General features: G+C 31.9%; 1 protein-coding gene across 9 annotated transcripts in view; it reads left to right on the forward strand.

Annotated features, from left to right (window-relative positions):
* The window catches only part of PIBF1 (progesterone immunomodulatory binding factor 1), a 266,914-nt gene that overhangs the window by 22,895 nt on the left and 217,165 nt on the right, over positions 1-26,854 (forward strand). For all 9 annotated transcript variants that reach the window (XR_012487776.1, XM_074299240.1, XM_074299239.1 and 6 more), the window contains 4 exons: positions 3,305-3,438; positions 6,145-6,253; positions 7,340-7,521; positions 8,456-8,581. Coding sequence is in view for 8 of the 9 variants with exons in the window: in XM_074299240.1 (XP_074155341.1) it covers positions 3,305-3,438; positions 6,145-6,253; positions 7,340-7,521; positions 8,456-8,581 (551 nt within the window). In the remaining variant the exon portion in view is untranslated. The remainder of the gene's footprint in view (positions 1-3,304; positions 3,439-6,144; positions 6,254-7,339; positions 7,522-8,455; positions 8,582-26,854) is intronic.

Raw genomic sequence — 26,854 nt, forward strand, 5'->3', positions numbered from 1 at the left:
TTGTTCTTTTCCTCTATACCAAAGAGCATGTTTAATGAAGTGAAAGATTGTATCTCATATAAACTGTGAAACTCCCTTAGTGCCTTTCACAATGTTCTACTTATAGTTAATCACTTAATAGGTGCTGCTGTTGTGTCTTAACAAGTACTTTTGGAAATGGAGCTCAAGAGTTCTCTACGTACTTTTTTTTTCTAGGTCATTATTCTCATAATTCATTTCTTTGATCAAAGTATAATTCAATTTTGAGTAGATGGATAAGATCATAAATGACCTGTTAAGTAGTGGTGATAGATCGTTGGGCCTTGAGTCAGGGAAGACTTGAGTTAAAATCTGGCCTCAAACAGAGGTATTAATAGCACCTTTGACTTTCCAGTGTTATGAGGATCAAATAAGATATTTGTAAAGTACTTAGCACTCCTTCACACTCAGTAGGCAACAAAAATGCCAATTGTTATTATTAATTGGCCATACCTTTTCTTCTTATGTGATTCTCATCCATGCTTTTTTGGGGGCTGGAAGAAGGTTTTAAATCTTTATTTCTTTTACTATACTTTGGATTTTCTGATCTCCTGTTGGACTGTGCTTCATTGGAACCTATATACTAAGATCTTATATTGATGCTTTATCTTGATATTATAGTGACTTTTTATTTTTTTTAAAGCCTATATAGAAAACAAACTCTTGACAAATGTTATGCTTTTATGAGGCCTATTTTCTGCTGAAGCTAGAAAAGCTAGAAAAGTTCACTATCAGAATGGCTTTATGGTAGGGAATTTTTCAGATGCAGTATGTCTGAAAGGCTATCTATTAATAGTCATGGTGTCTAACTTCTAGACTCTATGTACATGAATAGAGATAATACCCACAACCAATGAAATCACAGATTTCTAAATTACAGTGAAAATAAAATGAAATCTTTGAATTATGTATTATAAAAATAAAATGGTTACAATTGATTGTAGCTTTGATTCATCCAGCCTGGCATTTCACATGAATATACTCTACAATATGTTAAATTAATAAGATGATGATAAATATCCTTGTTCTTCTTTTCCAATCTTAAAATCAATCAGTTGTTTCATGTTTCATTTCAACTCTTGCTTCTTGGCCCTCATAAAGATTCTTCAAGAGACAAGTAAGATGATCCAATATTCTTGTTTCTTTGATAACTTGCCATATTTTGTCGTGATCCACATAGTCTTTAGTATAGTCTTTGAAGCAGAAGTTGTTTTTCTCAAACTCCCTTGTTTTCTCCATAATCGAGCAAATGTTGGCAATTGGGTGTCCAGTTTCTCAGCTTCTACAAAAACCAGCCTGCTCTTCTGATAATTCTTGGTTCACATGTTGCTGAAGTCTGGATTGTAGAATCTTAATTATAACTTTGCTGGCGTGTAAAAAAAGTACAATTGTTTCATAATTTGAACATTTTTTAGATGTCTTCTCTTATATTTGCCATGCAGGTGAAATTTGTTAGTTAGTGAGCAAGATTATTTTGAAGTTTTTGTCTTGTGAATATTTTACATCCAAGAACATATTTGTCCATTCAGTTCAAAAAAATTTAAAGCAACATATTACTTCTATTTTGATCTACTGATTTTAGAGTGAAAGGCATAATATTCCATTTCTAATCTGATATCTCTCCTCTGTCTACATGAAGGTGATCAGTCTATCAACATGTTTAGTAGTATGTTGACATAAAGGTTACCACTTAGATCTCATGTTATAAAGTAAAAAATATGTAAATGAAATTAATAGTATTTAAAGTAATTTTGTTTTGATTTGTATAGCTGTTGATTGCTTTAAAAGAACTAGTTAGTTATTTTATACTTTAGATAGAAATTTAGTTTTAAAACATTTTATTTTAGTCATTGAGTTTTTATTAATTTGTGATCACAATGTTTTTTAATGCAATGTAATCCCTAGTCAGTTAATAAAATAACTTAAAAGAACATAATTTTTAAAATAACACAAAATACATTTCTCATTTCAAATAGTCAGCTTTTGTAATTAATGTTGCTGCTTCCATTGAGCAGTTTATTTTTCTCATAGAAATATTTGAAATAATATTTGTTTAATTCTATTTAGTTTTTAACTTGAAGAGCCATTGTCTAATAGATAATTGATCAAAGGACATAAATGAATAGTGGTGTTTTTAGTTAAAAGAAGATTTTTCCAAAATCTGTACTAATATAATTCAAATTAATCTAATTCTGAAATTTTGCCTTGTACCCCTCAAATTTCCAAAAATGGTCAAAGGTAGAAATTGTTTATGTTGGATGAGTCACAGAAAGACAGGTGCACTGTTAACACTGAATTAGATAAGCCTTGTAAAAGATCATTTGTGCTTATATGAAAACAATTACTGAGTTCATACTGTTTGGCTCAGCCATCCCATTATTAATATATATGCCCCAATACTATCTAAAAATCCCTATACACAGAAGTGTTCTTTTTTGATAGTACAAAAGTGAGTACTCCAAAGTGGGTAGTCAGCTAGATAGTGACTGAACAAATTGTGGTCAATTAACAGTTCCCTGATGGAGGGTGAGATCTCCTTCACAAAAAGACTTTGAAGTCTTTAAGACTTAAAGACTCTTTAAGACAGAAATAGATATGTTTTTTGTTAACTATAATAGAAATTCCTTTTGGGTAAAGCTTGAACCAGATGTCCTTTAAGATCCCTTTCAATTCCAAATTCTAGGATTCTGTGATCTGGTATCAGAATCTTACTGAACTGAAAGAAATGAACAAATTAGAAAAACAGGAAAGTTTGTATAAATTCATTCAGGGGGAAAAAATAACAATCAAAAAATTATATACATACTAAGACAACGTTAAAAGGGATTCAGAGTCCAATTAATTCTAATGACCGTTCTTATTCCCAGATTCTAATGATGAAAGACATCTCCCATTTCTTGATAAAGAGATGGGAAACTACAGGTAAAGAATGTAACATAAGATAATTAGATGTAGCTATGTGTGTTTTTTTTGGTTGTGTTGTTCCTTTCTGACAAAAGTAGATTCAATCAGTTAATGCTTGGGGGCATGGATTAAAAGGAAATTGTTTTGGTATAAAAACTGAAAATGGTTTGTTAAAAAAAAAAAAACTCTAATTAGATTGTATATATTATAGTTTGTTATATATCTGTATATAATGTATATAAAAGACCTTAAGTTTCAAAAGAGAAAACTTAGAGGTTGTGTGTTTTAATTGCAAAAGCATACTTTACTTTTTAAATGGCTTACTATAAAATCTGATTTTCATTCTGTTTAAAATGTTTCACTTTAATTTTTATTTATATAGACCTATGAGGATGAACGAAGAAATCATTCTGAACTTCAAGTTAGATGTCAGCGTTTGGCATTGGAATTAGCAGATACAAAACAGTTAATTCAGCAAGGTGATTACAGGCAGGAGAACTATGATAAGGTAAAAAGGTAAGAACATCCTAGATATCTAAAGTCTGAACTTGTGGAGCAGGATATGACAGTGAATAGAGTGCCAGGCCTAGAGTCATAAAGACTCATCTACTTGAATTCAAATCTGATCTCAGACATGTACTAGCCATGGGACCCTGAACATCTCACTTATCCTTTTTGCTTCAGTTCCACATTTGTAACATGGGAATACACTAGGGAAGTAAGTGGCAAACTACTCCTATATCTTTGCCAAGAAAACCCTAAATGGAATCACAAAGAATCAGACATGACTGAACAAAAACAAGATAGTCTCTTATATTTCTAAATTTTTGTTTTACTAAACTTAACAAACATTTCATTTCTCTCCCATATCCCTCTGTTACTCTAATTTGAAGAGAGAAATAAATTGGATTAATTAATGGTTTATGTTAATCTTTTTTATAATTTCCTTGTTTATTGTGCCTTTCATCTAGTTTTTCTATACTTTCTAACTCCTCACTATAATTTATCATCTCCCATTGTATCACTCTCAGTTGTTTAAATATATGTATGTGTGTGTGTGTGTGTGTGTGTGTGTGTGTGTGTGTGTGTGTGTGTGTGTGTATAATATTTACTACATGGTAGAAACTGTGCTAAGTGCTGGAGATTTAAATATAAGGAAGTAAGACATCCCCTTCCCTCAAGGAACTTACATTCTAATTGTAGATGGAAAAGGTATTTAGTGCCTTGGGAGAAGTATGTGCCTAAGTAAAATCTTAGTGATTCTTGAAGTTCTTTCCTATACAAAATAGTTACCCTCAAATCTTCATATAACTTTTTAAAATTTCATTGCCAAAAAATATTTATTTTAATTGGGCTAACGATTTTGTCACTATTGACTCTTTAATTTTGTTATACAACTATCTTCTTAATAACCCCTCCAACTCAAAAAGTTACTAACTAATGTAATTGGTACTTTCTTTTATGTTATGATTTTGCTATTGTGTATTTTCTCAGTAATTTTAGAAGTTTGTTGCCTTTGGAATTTTAATTTATTTGACACTTGCTACCTTATGTATTAAAATACTGTGTGATTTTAGAAGATAAAAATATAAATGGTATGGCATGTGTTGACAATTGAAAACATTTCATGATAACTCAAACTGTAACAAAGCATTTGAAATATGTCTTGAAAAAGTATTTGATTTTGATTTAAAATATTAATTTCTGATAAAGGAATGGAGTTTTTAAAGATAATTCTGAAGACTGTTAATATGAGGCTGTATTCATGATCTTAAGAAATTGCCAAGTGGTTGCTTTATTACTGTTCACAAATTAGAGCCATTTCCTTCTGGAAATATCTGATAAGAAGTAGGTTTAAAATGAAATTTAGAATCAAGAGGCCTGAGTGAATTCCAGTTGTTATGTATATATTACTAACTCATTTCATTTCTCTGAATTTCAGTTTTCTCTTCTCTAAGATGGGATTATCTGTTCACAAGATTGTATAGCTTACAGCATTTTATACTTATATAGATAGATATTAAATATTATAATGGAAAATTCCACCACTCTAATTGGGAAAAAAGTAATTTGAAGAATAAAAGAAAAGTATCTTCAGCCACAAAGATGAATCTGAATAGGTTTTTTGTTTTTGTTTTTGTTTTCCCATCTGGCTTTTATGTAGAGCAAAAAAAAGAAGGAACTCTTCAAATTCATAAGCTAAAAATGTATAAGTTGTGACTTCAAAAATTACTATGAACAGAACAATCATAGGAATAATTTCTGAAACTTTTCCTTATAGTAGCACCTAAGAGATGCTGTGTAAGAACTTTTGATGTCAAACCATTCTAAAGCCTAAAAATAAAGTATTAGTCCTGAAGATGGTTTTAACTCCTAAAATTTAAGTAGAAAAAACAAAAGTTTTAAAGTTAATTGAAAAAGGTAACTGAACCGTCCATCATAGGTATTCATCTCTAAAAAGCTTACTTTTTGAGAATGCTTTATTAAGTTAAAGTTATTTAAGGTTTTCTGTTTTAGGAAAATAACACATTTTTAATTATAAAAATATTGATAATGTTTGTTGTAAGAAAATTTGAAAATACATGGTTATAGATTTTTATAAGCTTATACAAAAAGCCCCATCTGAATTGGATTTCTGTCCCAGTTTTTCCATTGTGTTCAGTCATTTTTCAGTCGTTTCTAACTCTTGATGATCTCATTTAGGGTTTTCTTGGCACTAGAGTGGTTTGCCATTTCCTTTTTTCAGCTCTTTTACAGATGAGGAAACTGAGGCAGACAGTGTTAAATGAGTTGCTCTGGTCACAGCTACTAAGTGTCTGTGGCTGGATTTGAACTCATTAAGCACTATACCTACTGTGTCACTTAGCTGCTCCTAATTTTTTTTCATTTACTTTAGGTAAACTGCTTGCCTCTTGTGCACCCGCTTTCCTCATTTAAAAATAAGAGGGTTGTTCTGTACCCCAGAGTGCTCGTGTTCACTTCAGTTGCTAAAGTCTTATTAGTCTATCTTTTTAGTTTGGATCTTAACACACTAAGGCACAATATCACTTGATATCCACATAACTAAATTTTAGGTTTAACGGCTTCTCTTAAGATTATATGGCCAAATCTTTAAAAACTCAAACCTATATAATCCACTTTAAGGAAGAATCCAAACATTAGAATTTAAGAGGTGATAACAAAAGTCACAAATATACCCCAATTCCCTTTTTTCCCCCCTAGTGATCGGGATGCATTTGAACAAGAATTATCTGATTTTAGACGAAAATATGAAATCTTAGAAGCATCTTATAAAGCACAAACTAAAGAAAGAAATGACTTATCAAAGGAGGTAAGCTTTCAGGTTCACTTACTTGTACATTTTAGAATTTCTGGGTGGACTTTATAGAAGAGAAATTATTTTTTTGATGTAGTTTCCTTAAGAAAATAATTTCTGATATATTTAGAAGAATTGCACATGTTTAACCTATATTGGATTACTTGTTAGGGGAGATGGGAGAAAAATTTGAAACATAAGATTTTGCAAGGGTGAATGTTGAAAACTATCTTTGTATGTGTTTTGAAAATAAAAAGCTATTAAATTTTTTTTAATGATTTCTTTTGCACAGTTTTCCAGTGAAAATTTAAATATAAGGTTTTTAGTTGTTTTCTTCTTAACTGAATAATTGTTTTACATGGTAAATTAAAGTACAAAAGATAAAAGGAAAATAATCCCATCAAATGTTTAAAAATTAAGCCCAAATCTAAAATGGTAGAAGATAAAAATGACAAATTTTGGAGAGGATATGAAAAAATTTGGACATTAATATGCTATTTGTGGAATTATGAACTGTTCAACCATTTTGGAAATCTGGAATTGTATCCAAAGAGTTATAAAATTGTATATCCTTTGACTCAGCAAGGTGATCAGGGGAAAGGGAAAGAGAAAGGAATTGAAGGAATTATTTGGGGAACTGCTAAACAATTTGTGTGATATATAATTGTGATGAAATACTACAATAAGAACTGATGAGCACGTTGATTTTAGAAAAGCATGGAAAGACTTGCATGAAATGATGAAGAGTGAAATGAGCAGATCCAAGAAGATGATGTCCATTTCCAGAAAAAAAAAAAACACAAAACGTGATAAATAGAAGTATGCATAGTATAGTTTATATACATATATATGTATGTTTACATAGCACGTATATCTGTATCAAATGGTGGTCTTTTCTAGCATGGAGTGGAGAAAAAAAGAGAGTGAAATAGTATAGTATTTAAAATGTAACCGCCCAAAATTACATTTTTTAAAAAAGAGCTCAAAATTGAATAACTGAAGTGAATTCTCTCCTGATTAAAATTGTAAGTATATGAAGTATCTTAGATCTACCAGATATATAAACAATAAAATCCTGTTGAACACTTTCTTTGTCCATAGGTTGCAACCTTACAGCAGTCTCTAACTTTGCTACAAAAGGATAAAGAGTATCTTAATCGCCAAAACATGGAACTTAATATACGTTGTGCTCATGAAGAAGATCGTCTTGAAAGACTTCAAGTTCAACTTGAGGAAGCCAAAAAGTCTAGGGAGGAAATGTATGAAAAATATGTGACCTCCAGGCAAGTTTTACTACCATCAAGTTAGTAATTCCCTTCTTAAGAGAAATTGTCCTTTAGGGAAAAGATAGTAATTTTATTTTCCTATTCGGCATTTAATCTTAGACTGAAACTTTTTTTTTTACTTTCCCTGGAGTTTTACTTATATTAATTGCTCTTTCTAGACACTGTTTTCTTTTTTCCCCCCAATATGAAAATTCTGTCTTTTCCAAAGATAAGAGGAGCAAACTGGCAGCCATTTTATTTTATGATACAAGATTTTAAAATCTCCTGCTCATAAGATTGTAATTTAAGAAGAATTTTATTTTAAAGAGCATTTTTTTGTTGCTTGTTTATGGAAAACAAAATGCACACCATAAGTATCCTGTCTTTTAATACTCATTTTGTCAAAGAAATGGGCAAGGAACTAACAATATACATAAAATTAGACTATCCTTATTATGAAATAGCTCCTATAATCTTTGTGTTTAAAAAAAGCAGTGGGGTACTAGTACTTGGAAAAGTGATGTCTTAATTATATTCTTCACTATCCATCAACTTTTCCCCCTCTCCCCATCCTTTAGAATTCTTTTTATCTGCTTTGTAGGGAAAAATGACCATTTAATTATTTTTTTAAAAAGACTTATTAGTATCATATACAGGAATATCTAGGCCTGTAGGAATAGATGCAAAGCATTAGTAAAATATTAGAAGATTAAAAACACAGAAATTATTAATATTTTATATTGGCACTAAGAATAAAAGACATGTATCTAACAAGTTGAGATCTTAGGAAAGTGTCACAAAATCTTCTAAATTATAGAGTCATGGTACTTAAGCAACTTTTGCAGAAAATATAATATAAAAATATATATAACATAATAGTTTCGAATCTTTCATAGAGGTACAGCTATCTTAAATCAATAAAATTTCTGTCTTCCTTTTCAAATACTTATAGAGACCTTTATAAAACAGAATATGAAAATAAATTACGGGATGAACTTGAACAAATCAAATTAAAAACAAATCAAGAAATTGAACATCTTAGAAGCACCTCAAAGGAGATGTATGAACGTGAGAATAGGTAAGAACAAAAATCTCAGTTAAATCATTTTGTTTCTCCATTTTCAAGGATAGAGTAAGTTTTAAGTTATATTTCTTTAGTGCTTCAGTGAATAAAATATCTTAAGCATGCTTATTCTCAAGTATAAAATGATGATAATATGTAGTTAATTGAAATGTTTTTGTGGCAACAGTGCCTAATAACTTAAAATAAAATTTGGCAAACTGCAATCATATGGAAATAGATTTATAAGATTTATGCCGTCTTAGATGATAGGCTAGCCTTTGTGTGTGTGGCTTAAATATCTCATATGAGACCCAAAATTTTGTTTACTACTTTACTTTTCCAAACTGCTGCATGATTTCACTTATATTTAGGTAGTTGTGAATTTACCAATCATTAATAGTACCAGTGGCATTCTAATTTATTACCTTGTCAACTTTTGTTTTCTGAAATGACATGAAAATATTGCTAATGTCTACCTAACAGTAAGTTACAAAGGAATCACATCAAGATTTAGCACTGAGAATTGATCATTGTATAGGCGTAAGTTACTTTTTATCAATAATCATTATGTATTTATTAAATGTCTAATATGTACTGGGCCTTAGAGATACAAATGCAGATGAAAGAGGCTATCATATCTCCCTGAGTTACTGATGATTTGATCAATTCATTTCAACAAACATTCACTTCATCTAGTAAATGAAGAGCATGGGTCGAATAGTCTCTAGCATAGGGTCTGAGAGTTCCTTCCAGCAGTGATAAAAGATCATCACAGAACATCCTTCCACTATCTGGAAACTTAGTTTCTCCCAACTTTCACAGCAACCAGTGGTATACTCTGATTATTCATCTTTCATCCCTCTGTCCATTTGACTGGCCCATCTTTTCTTCCATATATTTCTTTCATGAGATTGTTTACTTTTCTTCTTTGTAACTCCTTGTCGATTGCCTGTTGTATTAGGCTCATGCCTATTAAACAACTTTTCCTTGATCTCTTTCTCTGTGGCAGTTATTTTTGTTCTTCAAAGATAGTGGTATGCCAAGTTTCCGTGTGGTATAACAATAGTATCAGTAAATTGTTTGTATAGGAAAGGTAGGCCTTCTCTGTTATAGGAAACTGAGGGTAAATGAAAGTGTTTTCCAATTTCCTAAAGACAATCAATTATGATTGCCCGTTTCCCTCCTCATTTTCAATTCTATGCTCAGCTTTCTTATCCATCTTTATTGTCTATCCCATATATATTGTTGGACATGCTCTACAGGGTGTTGCTTTCAAGTATATGTTAAGATTTGGAATTAGACACATTCTTGATCCATTCAGTCATTTTATGACAGACCAAACTCCTTTGAGTCATTTCTTCTAGAAGTCTTTATAGTGTACTACAGCTTGATACAATCAACACAATGTTATCTGCAAACAAGAACATCTGGAGAAACTCACCATTCACATGGAATGATTCCTCAGCTTGGATCTCATTAACTTCTATGGGTTCAACTATCATCTCTATGTAGATGATTCCCACGTGTGTGGGCATATATATATACATATATGCATATATACATGTATGCATACACATGCACACACCCACCTACACACAGAGTTATACTCATATATCCAACCCTGTTCTATCTATTAAACTCCCGTTTTCAATACCAAATGCCTCTTGAATTGAATGGCATGTAGGCTCCTCAAACTCAACACATCCAAAACAAAAACTCATTATCCTTTCTCTAAAACTCTACATTTTCCCCAGTTTCCCTATTATAATCACTATCCTCCCATTTTCCCAGGCTTGTTCTCTTAGTGTCATATCCATTTTCTTACTCCTCCCTTAAATCCAGTTTATTGTCATATCATGTTATATCTTTCTTATACATCCTCAACTCTGCATTCACCCAAAAATACCACCCCTATATAGACTCTCATTACCTCTTATTTGGATTATTTTAAAAAACCTCTTGGTCAGTCTCTCACAGCTCTAAATCTTTTATTCACTCAAATCCTTGTCTAAAATTTCAAATTTCTATTACCATCAAGATCAAATATGTGTTTAGCATTTAAAGACCTTTACAACCTGACCCCTTCCTACTTTTCCAGTTTTTTTAAGACTTCACTCCTTTCCACACATTTTGCAATCTAGCTACATTGGCATTCTTACTTTTCTTCACATAGAATACCACTTCTCTCAGCTCTCCATTTATACTGTATTGTTCCCCACACCTAGAATGCCCTTATTCCTTTTCTCTAATTCCTGTCTTCTTTGGCTTCCTTCAAAGTCCCTTCTCAAGTACTTGCTTCTAGAAGCCTTTCCTGTTTCCTTATTCTTGTAGCTAGTTCCTTCCCCTAAGATTTTTTCATTTATGTTTTATATATATATATATATACATATATATGTATGTATATATATGTATGTACACACATATGCATATGTATGCATAAATATGTATGTGCATATATATGTAGATGCATATGCATACATATTTATAATACTCTTTACCATTAAAAGATGATAAGATCCTTGAGAAAAACTATCTTTGCCAGCCCCAATGCTTAGCACAGTGCCTAACATTTAGTAAATACTTAATATGTACTTGTTTGACTGAATATGCTATATATCTCCATCATAGTGGCAAGTACTTTTGGTGCTCATACATTTTCTGTTTTATGTCTCATTTGATATTTATTACCAGAAGATTATTAAAAAGTTGTTTTTGTTGTTACAATCTTCCAAGGAATGTTGATTAATCTTGACATCATAAATAGGAGGCATTTTGTTACAATTGAAAATAAAAGAAACCATTTTGTGGTAGTGAATCAAAAGTTTGTTGTTGTTTTTTTTTTAAATCAGCAAAATTAGCATAATGGGATCCTACATCTCCGCATCTTTCATTTACTTGTGAAATGACAAAAATGTGGTTCATTGTTGACTATAGTTGTTATAATACTTTCATATAGGAATCCTCTAATTTATATATGTGTCCTTCAGAAAAATTTTGTGTGGATGAGTAAACAGATAGGTTGGTAGTTGTTGATGTTTATATTCATGTTGATGTTTTCTCAATCACTTTTAAAAAATAAGTTCCAAGATTGGTTCCACACTTTTGATCTCTTCCGCTCCTTTAGATACCTTACATATTAATCTTCATTGCCTTTCCCAGTTGCATCACTTCTAGCATAGTTTTCTTCTATGTATTGCATACTTGAATCTTGATAATATTTTTCATAGTCATATTTAGTAAATTTTTACAAATGATTTTATATTCCAACCATTGTTGTCTTGGTAGTTGTCTTTTTCCATATGGCATATAAGTCACCTGTTTGATAAGCCGTTTCTGGACTCTTTTTATCACCTTTTTGGAACAATAAATCTACATTTGTTTAACTTTGGATAAAATTATTATAGTAGGTTTGTCACTGTTCTGTTGTCCAGAACGATCTTCATATCCAAAGGTACAAATTAAAAAGCAGTCTTTCAATATGTTCTCCATGACTATCTGACATGTACATGGATAATTTTTTTAAAATGATATATACACAGATGATTCAAAAGTGGGGAGTGAAGAGGTGTGAGTTAAGGAAGAGATCAGATAGTGCTCTAGGTATGTTTGAAGAATGTCTAGTAGCAAGGAACATAAGGAAAGGCTATACAGGGTAGGCTAAGGTTTGAATGAAGATAAGGAATTTGAAAGACAGATGAGAAAATGATTGCCTATCTATATACATGAAAGCAGATAAAATGCATTCACTTATTATACCACAGTTTAAGAACTTGGATAAGTTGGAAAGTGTCCAGAGGAGAGTAGCCAGGATGGTGAAGGGCTTTGAAAATCAGCTAAAAAAACTAAGAGGAGAAAAGACTCATAAGGGACATTATAGCAATCTTTTTTTTGTTTTGTTTTGTTTTATTTAAAGGTCTGTGTTATGTAAAGAAAGAAACTAGTTTTGTTTAGTTCTAAAGGACAGAACCAAGAAGAATGGGAGTAAATTTACAAGGAGGCAATTTAAGATTTTATGTTAGGAACATCTTCCTAACTTAGAATTATGCCAGAAAAAAAAATGGAATAAATTGCCTTAAGAGGTGTTATACTCTCCTTAGAAGTCTTCATGCACCGACTGGATGGCCACTTTTGTATGTGATAATGTGAATTATTTTCTAATGTGAGTCAGATTAGATGGCTGCTGAGCTTCCTTCTAACTCTCTGTTTCTGTAATTCTATGGAATTCACGTTCAAGAATCAGTTAATAACCTTGTCTTAATGGAACAGAGAGCATAAAGAAGTGTAAAAAGTGAAATGAGATTATAAAGGTAGTTTGAACACAGTATAGATCCTTAAATGCCAGACCTAAAGAATTTTTATTGAACCTGAGAAACAATAGGGAGTTACTGAAACTCCTTGAGCAGAGGAGTAACATCATATCTTTGCCTTAATAAAATTATTTTGGAAAGTAGATGAAAGAGAAATTGCAGAAAGTAGACTAGAAACAAGAATAACAAACTTCTAGTGGCTCCTCAGTCTGCCATTTAGCATACAATCTCCTTTTCCTAATTTTCAAGGCCTGCCATAGTTTGCCCTAATCTACCTTTTCACTCTTATATGTTGTATTCTTGATTACTATGTAATCTTAAAACAGTCAACAGGCCCAAATAATAAAATTAAAAGAATTTAAGATTTGAAAGTAGCCATATAGTCCAGCCTATACCTGAAAAAAATATACTCTCTAGGATCAGAGAATAATAGACTTACTTGGGAAGAGCCAAGCATAAATCCTTAGAAAGGCAAAGGGCCTGCCAAGGATATAATACCGTGTCAGAAACAGAGCTTGAACCCAGATCTTCCTACTTCCTTGACCAATTCTCTGTCCATTAAATCATACTGTCAACTTAATGGGTGAGAATATACTATCCTTTATGTCAGCCCCTTCGCTATCTCTAATTACTTTTCTATTATATATTATATTATATATATAATTACTTTTTTATTTTTCCTTGATCCTTCATTAGATATAAGTATTCCCTGCAGTAATTCAGATTGTAACCCATCAATATCTTACTATTTTTTGTGATTCTTAACCATGTTTTTCAATAAATTTACCATAGAGAGTTCACTTACTGTTTTCTTTTGATAGTACACACCCATTTAGCATATATGCTATATGTCATATATTACTAAGATTTGTCATATGACTAGGCCATTTTTCTCTCTCCCTCTCCAATTTGTAATGTTTATCCAAGATAAATATATATTTGTGTGTGTATGCACACAGAAAGAAAAGCTCTAGAGATGATCTATCCAGCTAAATATCAGTCTCTGCAATGAGAATTAATCATCTACTTGATTTTTTTCTTGCAATATACCGTATTCTTTTAAGCTCCCCAACCAAGAGTTTGTCATTCTTAAATTTTAATACATGGCCCAGAAATTCAAATCCCATTTTCAACATCACTTTTTTAGCCAGATGTTTACTTTCTAAATTAACTGTTCCCTTCTGAATCCCTTGCCTATATTGGAAAGTACTAATGAAATGTCTGCATATTTCATTTCATAAATAGGAACTCTGAGACCAAAAAAGAAACAGGTAATTTTTTGCCTGTAGTTACCTAAGAAATCTTGGGCAAAGACAGAATTAGGAGCAACTTCCTTTAATTCCAGGTTGTACCTCATATATTCTGTTATTAAAAGCTCTATCAGCGCCATTAAATAAAATATGCATATAAAATTAAGTCCATGAGATAAAACAGTAAAGAGTAAAGCAGTTTACTCAAAGTGTTGATTATATTAATTATATTTAAAATATCATTTGCTTGATAGCCTGCTTGAAAGGATTAGTTCATAGAATTATTATAGTGTAAAGGAAACTAATTTGAATGGATCCATTATCTAATTAATTTCCCCTCGATTTACCTGCCTGGGAGGTTTAAGTGAGTTTTGGCATTAAAGCTTTTTAAAAAAAGAAAAAAGAAATTCTTTCTTAAAAATAAAAAAAAAAATGATAATCTCTAATCTTATATGGAACTATTTAAAATTCAGAGTGTAGTTGACATATACTTCATTTTAAAATGCTCTACAGGATATTCTCATAAGAAATAAGTATTTTATTTTAGCTAACAAATGAATATAACAAATAGTACTTGTTTTAGTATGCTGAATGAACATCATTTGACTATTACATTTTGTGTGATTATTACAGAAGAAACATTTCCTTTGATTAGCATTAGGATTTTGAGTGTATGAGCAAACTCAAAATGAAGCCTGAAATTTATCCTTAACTTTTTGTTAGTTAGACTGTTTATGCTTTTTTTTAACATTAAAAAATTTCCCATCTGTACATAATATTAGTTGTAAAACTTTTATCTATCATGTGATTCTTTATTACTATCTGTTGATTGAGAATATATATAGTGGAAACAAAAATTTCTATGAATTGAGTAATGCTGCTAATTGCTTTTCTCATGATAGCATTCACATACTTTTAAACGGTATGCATTATTCCAAGATATTTGGTCTTTAGTAGATAAGTTTGCTTATTTATGATACTGAGCCATAGTATCTATTTTGTTGGAGTTAAAAATGAAAGTAGAAATACTTGGTACAACTTTGGAATTTTGGATCCTTTTCAATAATTTGCGGGGACCACATGTTCCATATTTGGTGAATCATTGACCTAATCCAGTTTACTCATTTTATAATTAGTAATTCATACTTTTTATTAGCTTGTTCACATATTGAATAACAGAGTCCTCTTTTAGATTCCTTTTTGCCCTTTTATTGTTTTAACCTTTCTCTGATTTTTCTTCTTAATTGTTCTCATCCCTGACTCTTCCCTTATTAGTTTTACACTTGGTTCTGTGTTCCATCAGTAAGCAGGGAGTCAAAGCAGTATGTTATTTACAAAGTGTGGTAGATAGCATGGCGCCCCAAAGTTTTTTAGAACTTCAAGTTAAACATCTCAACTTCTTTTAACTAAACCTCATGTAGCAAGATTACCATGCCTATCACTATACTAATGGCCTTCCTACAATTTATAATATCACATTTCTTCAGTGCCACACTACAGTTCGTCAGTGGTCTTTCTAAACTGTCATTTCCAGAACTTAGCGTAATACTCTACTGGACTGAGTTGGAACCTCCTAGTCCCGGAAAATGTGCCTCTCTTTAAGAACCCTAAGCCTGAATTTGGTTTTCTGGCTATCATACTCTTGATGCAGTGTTGTGTTTGAAGCAAATTTAAACTCTTCTTTTTCAAATGAGCTATCTCACCACATCTCTTCTAATTTGTAAAGCTGAGTTTTTGGAACCCAAATTTTTAAATTTATATTTAACTCTGTTAAATATTATCTCATTAGATTCACCTCAGTTCTAGCCCATCAGGATCTTTTGAGATCCTAAGACCATCAGCCAAACTATTAGCTATCCCTTAAGATTTGATGAGTACCTTTACCTTTATTCATGTCTCTGATATAAATGTTAAGTAACACAGTGCCAAGCCAAAAGTTGATAATCTTTGTGAGTTGATTCCACACCAACCATTCAATTCTAAATGTATGTGGGTCAGCAAGGTGGCACAGTGAATAGAGAAGTGGACTTGCAGTCAGGAAGATCTAAGTTTAGATCTTCCCTCAGATACTAGATTTGCCCTGGGCAAGTCAATCCTGTTTGTCTCAGTTTCCTCATCCGTAAAATGAGCTGGAGAAAGAAATGGCAAACTCCTCTGGTACCTTTCCAAAGAAAACCACAAGCGGGGTCATAAAAAGTTGGACATAATTGAAATGACTGGACAACAATATAGCATAAGACCCTTTCATCAACTTCTTTGTTAATCTGGGAAACTGTATATACAGTATTCTCCTTATTTGTAAGGTTAAGAACATTGTCAGAAAATAAGTGAGGTTAACTTAATTTAAGCATGATCCATTTTTGATAAAAAAATTTTTGATCCTTTTTCTAAGAAAAAGAATGTGGTTCACTTCGTTTTAAAAATATTTACTTACTACCCTTTTATATTTTCTAGAATTTTACCAGTAATTGAAACCAAGTTCACTCATAGTTTGCAGACTAGAATCTATTTTTTAAAAAAACTGTAATATTTGCCCTTCTTTTATCCTGTGATACCTCTCTTTATTACTGTGCTCTTTAAAAATCATTAACAGTAAGTAATATGTGCTACATTTTTACAGTACACTAGTACCTATAGGTTTGAGTTCATTCCATTTTATAGGTAAATCTTATTGACATATTTTGGTTTTATATCATCGTTTCTAGATAAATCCTATTCCCTGCCCCAAAATTGAACCCTTCTTTATAACAAAGAAAAACACAACACAAATAGATAATAGCAAAAAGAACAGAAAATGGTGATCTTTCATATGATGTTCTCCTAAAGTAATCCCCTATTTCTCCACCAATAGAACTGAGCTATATTTCATTATCTTTTAAACTTTTATGAAGTAACTCAAATAATTGTATTATTTAACATTGTTTTGCCCTTTAGTAGTTTTTGAGTTTTCTGAAATTACCGAAAGAATATCACCATTTTGTTAATCTTGTCATTTGATTTCATCATTTTGATTAGTTTACTTAAAATGAACATTGTTTAAGTCATTTGTTAACTCTGAGATATCATTACACATCTCTCAGATTGGTTAAGCTGACAGGAAAAGATAATGATGAATGTTAGAGGGGATATGGGAAAACTGTGACACTAATACATTGTTGGAATTGTGAACCGATACTGGAGGGCAATTTGGAACTATGCTTCATGGGTTATCAAACTGTGTACCCTTAGATCCATCGGTGTTTCTACTGGGCTTATATCCCAAAGAGATCTTAAAGGAAGAAAGATCCACATGTGCAAAAATGTTTGTGGCAGTCCTTTTCATAGTGGCAAGAAACTGGAAACTAAGTAGACGCCCAGCAATTGGGGAATGGCTGAATAAGTTATGTTATATGAATATCATAGAATATTATTATTCTATAAGAAATGACCAGCAGAATGACTTCAGAGAGTCCTGGAGAGACTTACACGAACCGATGCTAAGTGAAATGAGCAAAACCAGGAGATCATTATACATGGCAACAGCAAGATTATATGATGATCAATTCTGATGGACTTGGCTCTTTTCAGCAGTTCCAATAATCTTGTAATGAAGAGAACCATCTACACCCAGAAAGAGGACTATGGAAACTAATTATAGATCACAACATAGTCTTTTCACTCTTTTTGTTGTTTGCTAGCATTTTATTTTCTTTCTCACTTTTTTTCCTTTTTAATCTGATTTTTCTTGTGCAGCAAGATAATTGCATAAATATTTATGCCTATGTTGGATTTACATATATTTTTACCCTGTTTAACATATATTGGATTACTTGTCATTGTAGGGAAGGGGAGAGGAATTGCAACACAAGGTTTTACAAGGGTCTGCAATGTCCGGAATAGCTCTCTGGAGGGTCTCAGGATCAAAGTACTTGGTCTTTAGGAGGAGAAGTGCAGGAGAGAGGCTCATCAAAGATGGAGACTGGGCTCAAGTCTGGAGTCTGAAGTTTTCCCTGCTGAGCTCACAGCGGCAGGGAGACTCTGACTCTCTCCCTCAGCCCTCCAATCCTTCCCTACAGTTATCTCACCAAACCACATTCTGCAGGCGCCAATCATGAGGAAAGCCATCACATCACCATATCATCTAAGTATATGTTAATAGAATCATTATATCACATTCAGTTAGTACTTAGCCTTAAGTACTTGCTCATCTGGATTCAAATACACCTTTTTAGAGTTCCAGTCCTCAGCATCTTTCCAGCCCTTTACCAGGGTCAATGTTGAAAAATTATCCTTGCATATGTTTTGAAAATAAAAAGCTAAAATAAAAAAAAAAAAATTAGGTCATTTGTGATTATAAAAAAAAAACCACTTTTGAAAATGATCAGTTATTCTTATCTAAATGTAAATATCCCTATTATTCAGTGAATAAACTAGTCATCTACATGGGCCTAAATTACAAAACTATCCAAAAGTAAGTTTAGTAAATTTTCTTAGGATTATGTTTTCTCAAGTGCCCAAGTTTACTAATAAAATGAAGGAATGTTTTGCTTGCTATGGAAAATGGGATGTTTATAGCTGTGTGACCCACAAATGGGATGAAATGTTAAAATCTTGGGGAAGTACAACCACAAATTAGACACTATTATTACTGTAAGAACACAACATATTGTAAAAAGAAAAAATATGACAGATGAAAATATGTAGGTGAATATAGATCAACAAATGTGTTTGTCAAAAAAGGCTGTGTGATGTTACAACTTCACAGAATATGGAATTCCATTTTTACATAAGTTTATAATTGGTCTGTCAGGTTAGGAAGTAGAAAAGGATACAAAGAGGGCACTTCTAAGTACAATAATTAGTGTCACTCTAGTGTTTCTCTCCCCTCCACCCACCCCTTTCTCCCACTATACCAACAAAAGCTATCTTGACCACAAATGATATCACTTTCTAAGTGCCTAATAAAAAGCTTTAACACTTCTTCTAGAAACTTGCTATAATATAAAACAGCTTTAAATCCAAATTTATTATGGAGGTTAGTTCAAAATATATAATGTATTTCAATTGAAGATAATTTGTATATTACTGGAACCAATTTTCAGGAGTTCCATTCATCATTTTAAAAGTGCATTTCTTCATTTTTGCCAAAAATCTTTTTCTTGTTCATATCTCACCAAATATCTCTTATTATTTTTAAAAGGCTTTTTTATGGAAAAGTAGCTCTTTGTCATCTCAATAAATTAAATTACTTTAAAAATGTATGTCTTTATAAGTAACTTTATTTTCCATTTTCTGAATATAGCAATAAGTAACATTTACCTGCCTAACTATAAATACATATCATACATATCATACATATCAGTCAATGAATATACATTTGAATTACCATAGACTTTATAGTAACTCTTTTCATGGAAGCTTCTATTGCTTGCTATTTTCACTTCTTTGTCCTTTTTCATTACAAATCCCATACTGTTTAGGATTCTCTCTCTAATCCTATTCCATTATTCTCAGGAAACTTTGATTGAAAAATTCAGGTAGCAGCCCTATACTGTATCCTACTTTCGTTGCCTCTATTCAAGACTTTCTTTGGGATATAGTCCCTCTTCTGTTGTTTAACCACCCCCCTTCAGACTTCTTTATGTATCCCCATTATCACCTATTTATATCTTTAGCTTTCTGTAGGGGCCAGTGTTAAACACTGGCAAAAGAGAATGGAGTGACTTTCTATTGTTGCTAGCAATTATAACCAATTGAAGTGCATAGAAATTGTGAGATTACATTCTGTTTTCCATCTGGAAAGAATGATCTTATTTTGATAAGCAAGTTGTATTTTTGGAAAGAAGAAGGAGGAAGAAAACTCACCCCTGGAAGAACATAAAAGGAGCTTTCTCCCTTGTTATTCCTTGATCCAAGAACTTGATTTTTACCCATCCCTTTTACACCTATAGTTCCCAATCTGGTTCCACAAAAGATTTTAAAAGCCATTTCTTTAATTATGTTAAAAGGTTCTTAGAGATTTCATCTGACATTCATATTTTATAGATAAGAAAAATGAGACCCAAAGAGTGTGACATGCATAGATTCATACAATTAATAGTAATTCACTGTGGATCAAACCATAATACTTTTACTTCTTTTTTTGTTGTTGCTGTTTTTGTTTACTTTTTTTTTCTTTTTTTTTCTTTTTTTTTGTTTTTTGTTTTTTGTTTTTCCTTTTTGATCCGATTTTTCTTGCACATGACAAACATGGAATTGTTTAGAAAAATTGCACATGTTTAACCTTTGTCAGATTGCTTTGCTATCTTGGGAAATTTTGCAGAGGTGAATGTTGAAAACTATCTTTGCATGTATTTGAAAAAATAAAATACTATTAAAAATAAACATTTGACACATTTTTAAAAAGAAATAATTTATATTTAGTGATTCCTTTTTTATTCTTAAAATAATAACTCATTATCTAGAATATTGCTAAATCATTTCATATCCTTTTCTAAATAATCTCAATTATTTTATGATATCTTTTATTATCTATTTTTAATATTATTTTCCTGTAATATAAGGAAGGAGGGATTTCTTTAGCACCTACTATGTTCTAGGCCCTGTGCTATTCATTTTACTGTTATGTTTTTTATCCTGACAGCAACCATAAGAGATGATACTATTATTATTCCTGTTTTACACTTAAGGAAACTGATTCACAGAGGGCTTAAGTGATTTGGCCAATGTCACATTTCTAACAAGTACTTGATCCTATATACAAATTCATATCTTTCTGATTCCAGGCCCAGTATTGTATCCACTACATCACTTAGCTTCTTGCCAAATATTTATATCCTTTTTTTTTTTTTAAATTAAAGGTTTTTAATTTTCAAAACATATTCATGGATAATTTTTCAACATTAACCCTTGCAAAATTTTGTGTTCCAATTTTTCCCTGCCTTTTCCCCACCCCCCCAAGATGGCAAATAATCCAATATATGTTAAACATGGTAAAATATATATATATATATGTTAAATCTAATATATACATACATGTTTATACAATTATTTTGTTGCACAAGAAAAATCAAATCAAAAAGAAATAAATGAGAAAGAAAATAAAATGCAAGCAAACAATAACAAAAAGAATGAAAATGCTGTTTTGTGATCCACACTCAGTTCCCACAGTTCTGTATGGGTGTATCCCAGTAGATCCTTTTTCCTTTGACTTTTAGGTTATGTGACCAACAAAATAATGGATTCATTACTTTTCAAAAGTAAGTTTCAAAGCATCCACACAAGGAATTATATACCATATGTCATAATGTCAGAGACAGCAGGACCTAGTAGATAAGGTACTACACTTGGAATCAGGAAGATATAAGTTCAAATTTGGCCTCTGTAATTATAAGCTCTGTGTTCTTGCAAATTGCTTTCATTTTCCTCTTTAGGAAATTGAATAGGGAGAATTTTTAAATCCATTTGACAAATTAGGAAACATTGAATCCATAGTAGTAGAATGTTCTTTTAAAGAAGTGAAAAAAAGATTAACAGATTTAGAACAAAAAAAAATTCTAGTGGAGGAAATTCTGGCAGAAAAAAAGCAAAAAGCAAAAATATGCCTTCTCTGTAGGCCAACACAATTGACCTTAAAGACAAGAGATAGATAGAGATAAAAGAAGGATCACTGGACTACTAAGAAGAATGTGATAAATCTTTTCCTGTGTTAACTATTGAACATGAGTCTCTTTATTATTGACCATCATGATCCTAGAAAAAGATCTGATTGAGTCACATTTCTTGAACTTTTTTATAGTCATATAAATATAGTCTTTTCCCAATTAGTGTAATGAGAATGACTGACAAATGAATGTATTCCTTATGAGTATGTACAGAATTCCACTGTTGCAACTCCCCATGTGTAAGAGACTAAGGGGGGGACTGTTTCTGGCATGATTATGATAACATAGTGGTATTACCTTAAAAGGATTTGGAGAAAGCACAATCTATAATTGATTCTGATATATTAGCCACATAGTTAATAGAAACCTCTTTGATTGATTACAGTTCTGTAGCTAGAATCAGTTGGAGGGTGGGGGGATAGCATTCAAAAGATGATTAAACTCTTAGCTTTCTTTTGAGGTGATTTTTTCCTGCCCAATTATTCTGTTGAGAAAATAGAGACAGCATTGTGATAGGAGAAGCCTCAGTCAGGTTTCTACTTTGAAAGTCAATATGTATTTGATTAATAAAATGCTTTGTTATTCTTTTAATTGTATTGAAATATTTTGGAGACACTCTGTTTCTCATAGCTAAAGGCCCAGCAAGCTGACTGAGCCCAGAGTTTGGCATAACAACAATCCTTTGCATTCTTTGCATGCTTTGAGCAGCACCAAGTGTTCACTGAGGGAGTTGTGATTTTCTTATCAATAACTGTTTAGATTTGTTGGAGTTCCCCCCATTTCCCAGGGACTTGAGAGCCATCTCTCACATCTCTTGATGCATTTACAATTCTTGTCATTGTAACTGCTAAGTGAATTGAACCAGGTACTGCACTCCTGTTCCTACAATAATAACACTGGTTCTGTATCCCAATGAGACAAGCAGAGACTGCTCTCATAGGACCCAGAAATGCCTGCATTGCCTAAATATGAGCTTTTTGTGGAAAGTGATACTCAATACCTAAAAATGATTGTCATGGTTCAGTCCATCAGCATGTCAAGCTGTAGTCCTAAGGAGGACTTAAAGAGTATTGAAGGGTCAAAAGAACAAGCCAGAAGGATATCTTTGAGTTGATTCCAGACCAAGTTTTGCAGCCAGTCAATCTAGAATCTATCTACATTGAAGGAATTACCTTAAGAACACAGACCTCAGTAAATAAAGAGAAGATTCATTCAGCATCATTGCTTTATGTAGATATCAATTTAGTGGGACCAATTTCTATGCATTAAATTTAATTGACTGCATCAAATCTGAGCTCACTCTCCCTAGGACCAAAGTGATATAGTCAAGAGCATGACTATCATCTTGAGGGAAAATGTGTGTGATTAAATTCTTGCTTTATCTTTAAAGTAAATATCTCTGTGAAAGTGAAACAGTTGGAAATTAACAGTAGGGATTGGGAAGAGAGAGGGTGAAAATGCCCAGAATGGAGATTCTAGCTGATAGCATTAGAGAAGAGACAATCTTAATCCTTAATGGATTCTCCTGGAATCTTAGAAGGGAATATGTAACTAGTTGAGCTATGTAGAAAGTATAGTTTGAATATTTTTAATAATACTTTATATCACTAATTCTTAAATTAATAAAAATGCCTTTCAAATTAACTGTTAAGAACATAGGCTAATGGGTTTTAGACCTTGAAAGGAGCTTAAAAGTCATATCTGACTCATTTTATAGGTAAGAAAACTGAGGCCCAGAGAGAAGTGAGTTCCCTATGTTCATATTAAGTAGAAAAATCTGGGAACTCAAATCTAGATCTTCTGATTTCAAAACCAACACTATTCTCTTAACATGGTGCTTGCTATTCTGTAAAGTTAGGTGACTGGACAAGATATTGGCTAAGGTCTCTCCCAACTCTAAATACTTCATTTTATAATCCCTTATAGAGTATTCAAATTGGTATGTAAACTAGGTAAAGTACTAATTTTTAAATATGTCATATCTATTTCATTGTTTGCATTTTTAGTATAGAACAGAAGCATCTGTACCTCATTGGTACAAAAATTTTTTTCTCATTTCATTTTCTCTTTTTTTGAGTTTTTATTTTTCAAGAGTACTTGTTGATTTGTTTAAAATTATGTTTTCATTTCTTTAACTTGTTTAAATAATAAAGGTTATGGTGCACAATGATCATTTCTTTAAAAAAAAATCCCCCAAACATTCATACTAATAAATTGTGTTATGCAAACCTATGTACACTTGTGTTTATTATCAAAAAAAAAAAAATCTGAGTACTCAGATCTCATTTGTTGATAAATTTGCAAACCTCTCTTTATAACTTAGTTCTCTTCTGAGAAAAGATTACCAAAATTATATAAACATGTAAAAATAATTTCTAGTTATTGCTATTAGAAAAAATTTTATGTTACCCAGCATTTTCATATTCCTACTTCAAATAGTGAAATGCCCATCTGTTACTGGTACACAAAAATGACTCTTTTTTTTAAACAGCCACTACATGAAAACTGATACCAAGAACATACCAATAATCTGGAAGATTTGTCTAATGTTTTTTATTCAGATAGTTGCATTTATTTCTGAAATTGGCGTATATACTAAGTTTTCAAAATTATATTTTAAATTGTCATTTGTTTCCCTTCTATAACTTCTAAGCTATATGTACTTATAGATTAATAAGCATTTTTCATTTAAGAATTTACTTCATTATTATTTTTTACTGTGTCTGTTAATAAAATAGTCAAATCAACACTTTTCTGGGTTTCAGTTCTAGCATCTGTAAAATAAATCCATTAGCTTAAACTATATCTCAGGCATTTTTCAGCTTTACAATATTACAGTTTCATGAATTTCCCAACTGTCTTTTCCCACAAAATTTCTCCTTTGAGATTCTTATTAACATATGCCAATTATCAATTGTAAACACTTATTAAATTATCATTAGGGTAGATAGTAAATTATCCCTATTTTATTATAATCTTGAATCATAGATTTAGAGGTATCAGGAAGCAGTATTTGGGAATTCTCTCTGTATTAGGAGTAGCAAATCTGAATACTTTTCCTTTTGAGATTTGCCCTCTAAATGGATAGTTTCAGTTCCATATTTTTCATCGGAAGACAAATATATATATTTTCAACCAAAAAGCCCCCCTAGTTTTAAAAAAGAAAGAGAAACTAATTTTGGTTGGTTGCTACTATGAAAAGAACTTACTGGCTTTGTATCTCTTAAATTCTTTTCCACCCATAAGATAGAATGTCTCCTTTCCAGTCCTTCTTAGCCCTTATATACTGTATTGTAATTACATCATTACAGCATACTGATTATGTGTGAACTAGAGAACCATTACATCACCATGCTAAGTACTAAGTACATGTATACTAAAGAACCATCATCTCATTGATTCCACCGAGTTAACACCTTGTTGTAAATATCCTTGTTTCAAGTACACTTCTCCAAAGTTCTGGCCTTACTACCTTAATCTGGATCCACATCAACTCTCACTTTTACCACTTCAATAGCTGTCCAATTTGTGTCTCTGCTTCAGTCTGTTCTCTCTATAATTGAATTCCCAAATTGTTATTTCTCAAATATAAATTTGACTATCTCTCTTCCCTGCTTAAGGAGTTCAAGTGACTTTCTCTTATTTCAACATAAGGCACTGGTTCTTCTGTTTAGCATTTCACAGTCATAGATATTTCATAGATTTCATAATCTGGTCTGAAGCATTTATCCTTTTTTTCTCATTTTTTAATTTTATGAACTTTACAAGAATCAACATGATTATTACCATATGTAAAGAAGAATGAAAAAAGAATTGCATGTGAAACTGAATCTTTATTATGTAGAGCTTGATATTTTACATAGACAATAAATTTAACATGGTAAATTCTAATACCCTATTTCTCTTTTTCTGTTCAATGTATTTTATGCTTGCCATCATTATTATCCTCTCTTCTCCCTCTTTATATCTTCTACCATATCTGTAACAAAGTAATAAAACATACATTTTATCTTGTGACAAAGGAATATAATCATGCAAAACAAATCCATATGTGAGTTGTCAAGAAATGTATTTCTTGTTCTGCACTTTGAGTCAAAAGATAGGATTGTTTCATTCTGATACTTATAGCTTCAATGCCTAGTACAGTGTCTCATACATAGTCACAATAAATATTTGTTGGTTGATTGATCTTCTGGAATTGTAGATGATTGTTGCCTTGATTAGTTCTTCAAAATTGTTTTCTTTTACAGTATAATTGTTATTGTTTAAATTGTATTCCTGTTTTTACTTCACTATGCATCAATGTTAATGCAAGTTTTCCCAAATTTTTCTGAATCTGTTCCTTTCATTGTTTTTTCATTGTTTTTGACACATTATTTTGATTGCTCAGATTTTTTTCTAATGATGGCATTAGTATGCTTAAAATTTAATTACCGTGGCCTACCCATGCAGGTTTCTCAACAGTAGTAAAATGAGAATAATAATAGTACCCATCTCCCAGGGTTATTGTGAAGATCAAATGAGGAAATGTAAGGGCCCTTTAAATGGGTGGGTACAGCTCAACAGGAGATTTGAGTTGCCCAGAAGTAATCTCTGTGGATATAGGACTGCCTTCTGGGTGGGATCCTAGCCATATTGAGATAGCTTCCTAATGGGTGACGGCTCTCTTTCTGGTTGGCTGTGTGTGTGACCTCACAGGCCCTTTATAAGCCCACTGCAGAAAGCAGTCGCTCTCTTTAACCTGGCGCTCTTTAACCTGGCTCCCTAGCCTGGGGTAGCTAAGCCAAGCCAAGCTGATGGATAGCCAAGAGAGGTAAGAAGTTTGGTAGTTTTCAGACCAGGTATTCACTAGGGAACTAACAAGTCAGGGCATTATGTGAGTAGGTCTAATGAAGTCTTTTAAGATTATATGTGGCTGTTCTTGAGTGCGCAACCGGTTATTAAACTACTATTCAAGAAATTGTGGCCAGAGACCTTTGAAGGCCTCAGAGGAGGCAAGCTGGGTAGAGTTGACACTGCAAAGGTCAGTGGTCAAAGGTACTCTGTTGGGCCTAGGACAGATTAGTAATTGTTACTGCCAGAAGGGCA

This window comes from Sminthopsis crassicaudata, chromosome 3 (assembly GCF_048593235.1).
Source record: "Sminthopsis crassicaudata isolate SCR6 chromosome 3, ASM4859323v1, whole genome shotgun sequence".
Classification (NCBI taxonomy): Eukaryota; Metazoa; Chordata; class Mammalia; order Dasyuromorphia; family Dasyuridae; genus Sminthopsis; species Sminthopsis crassicaudata.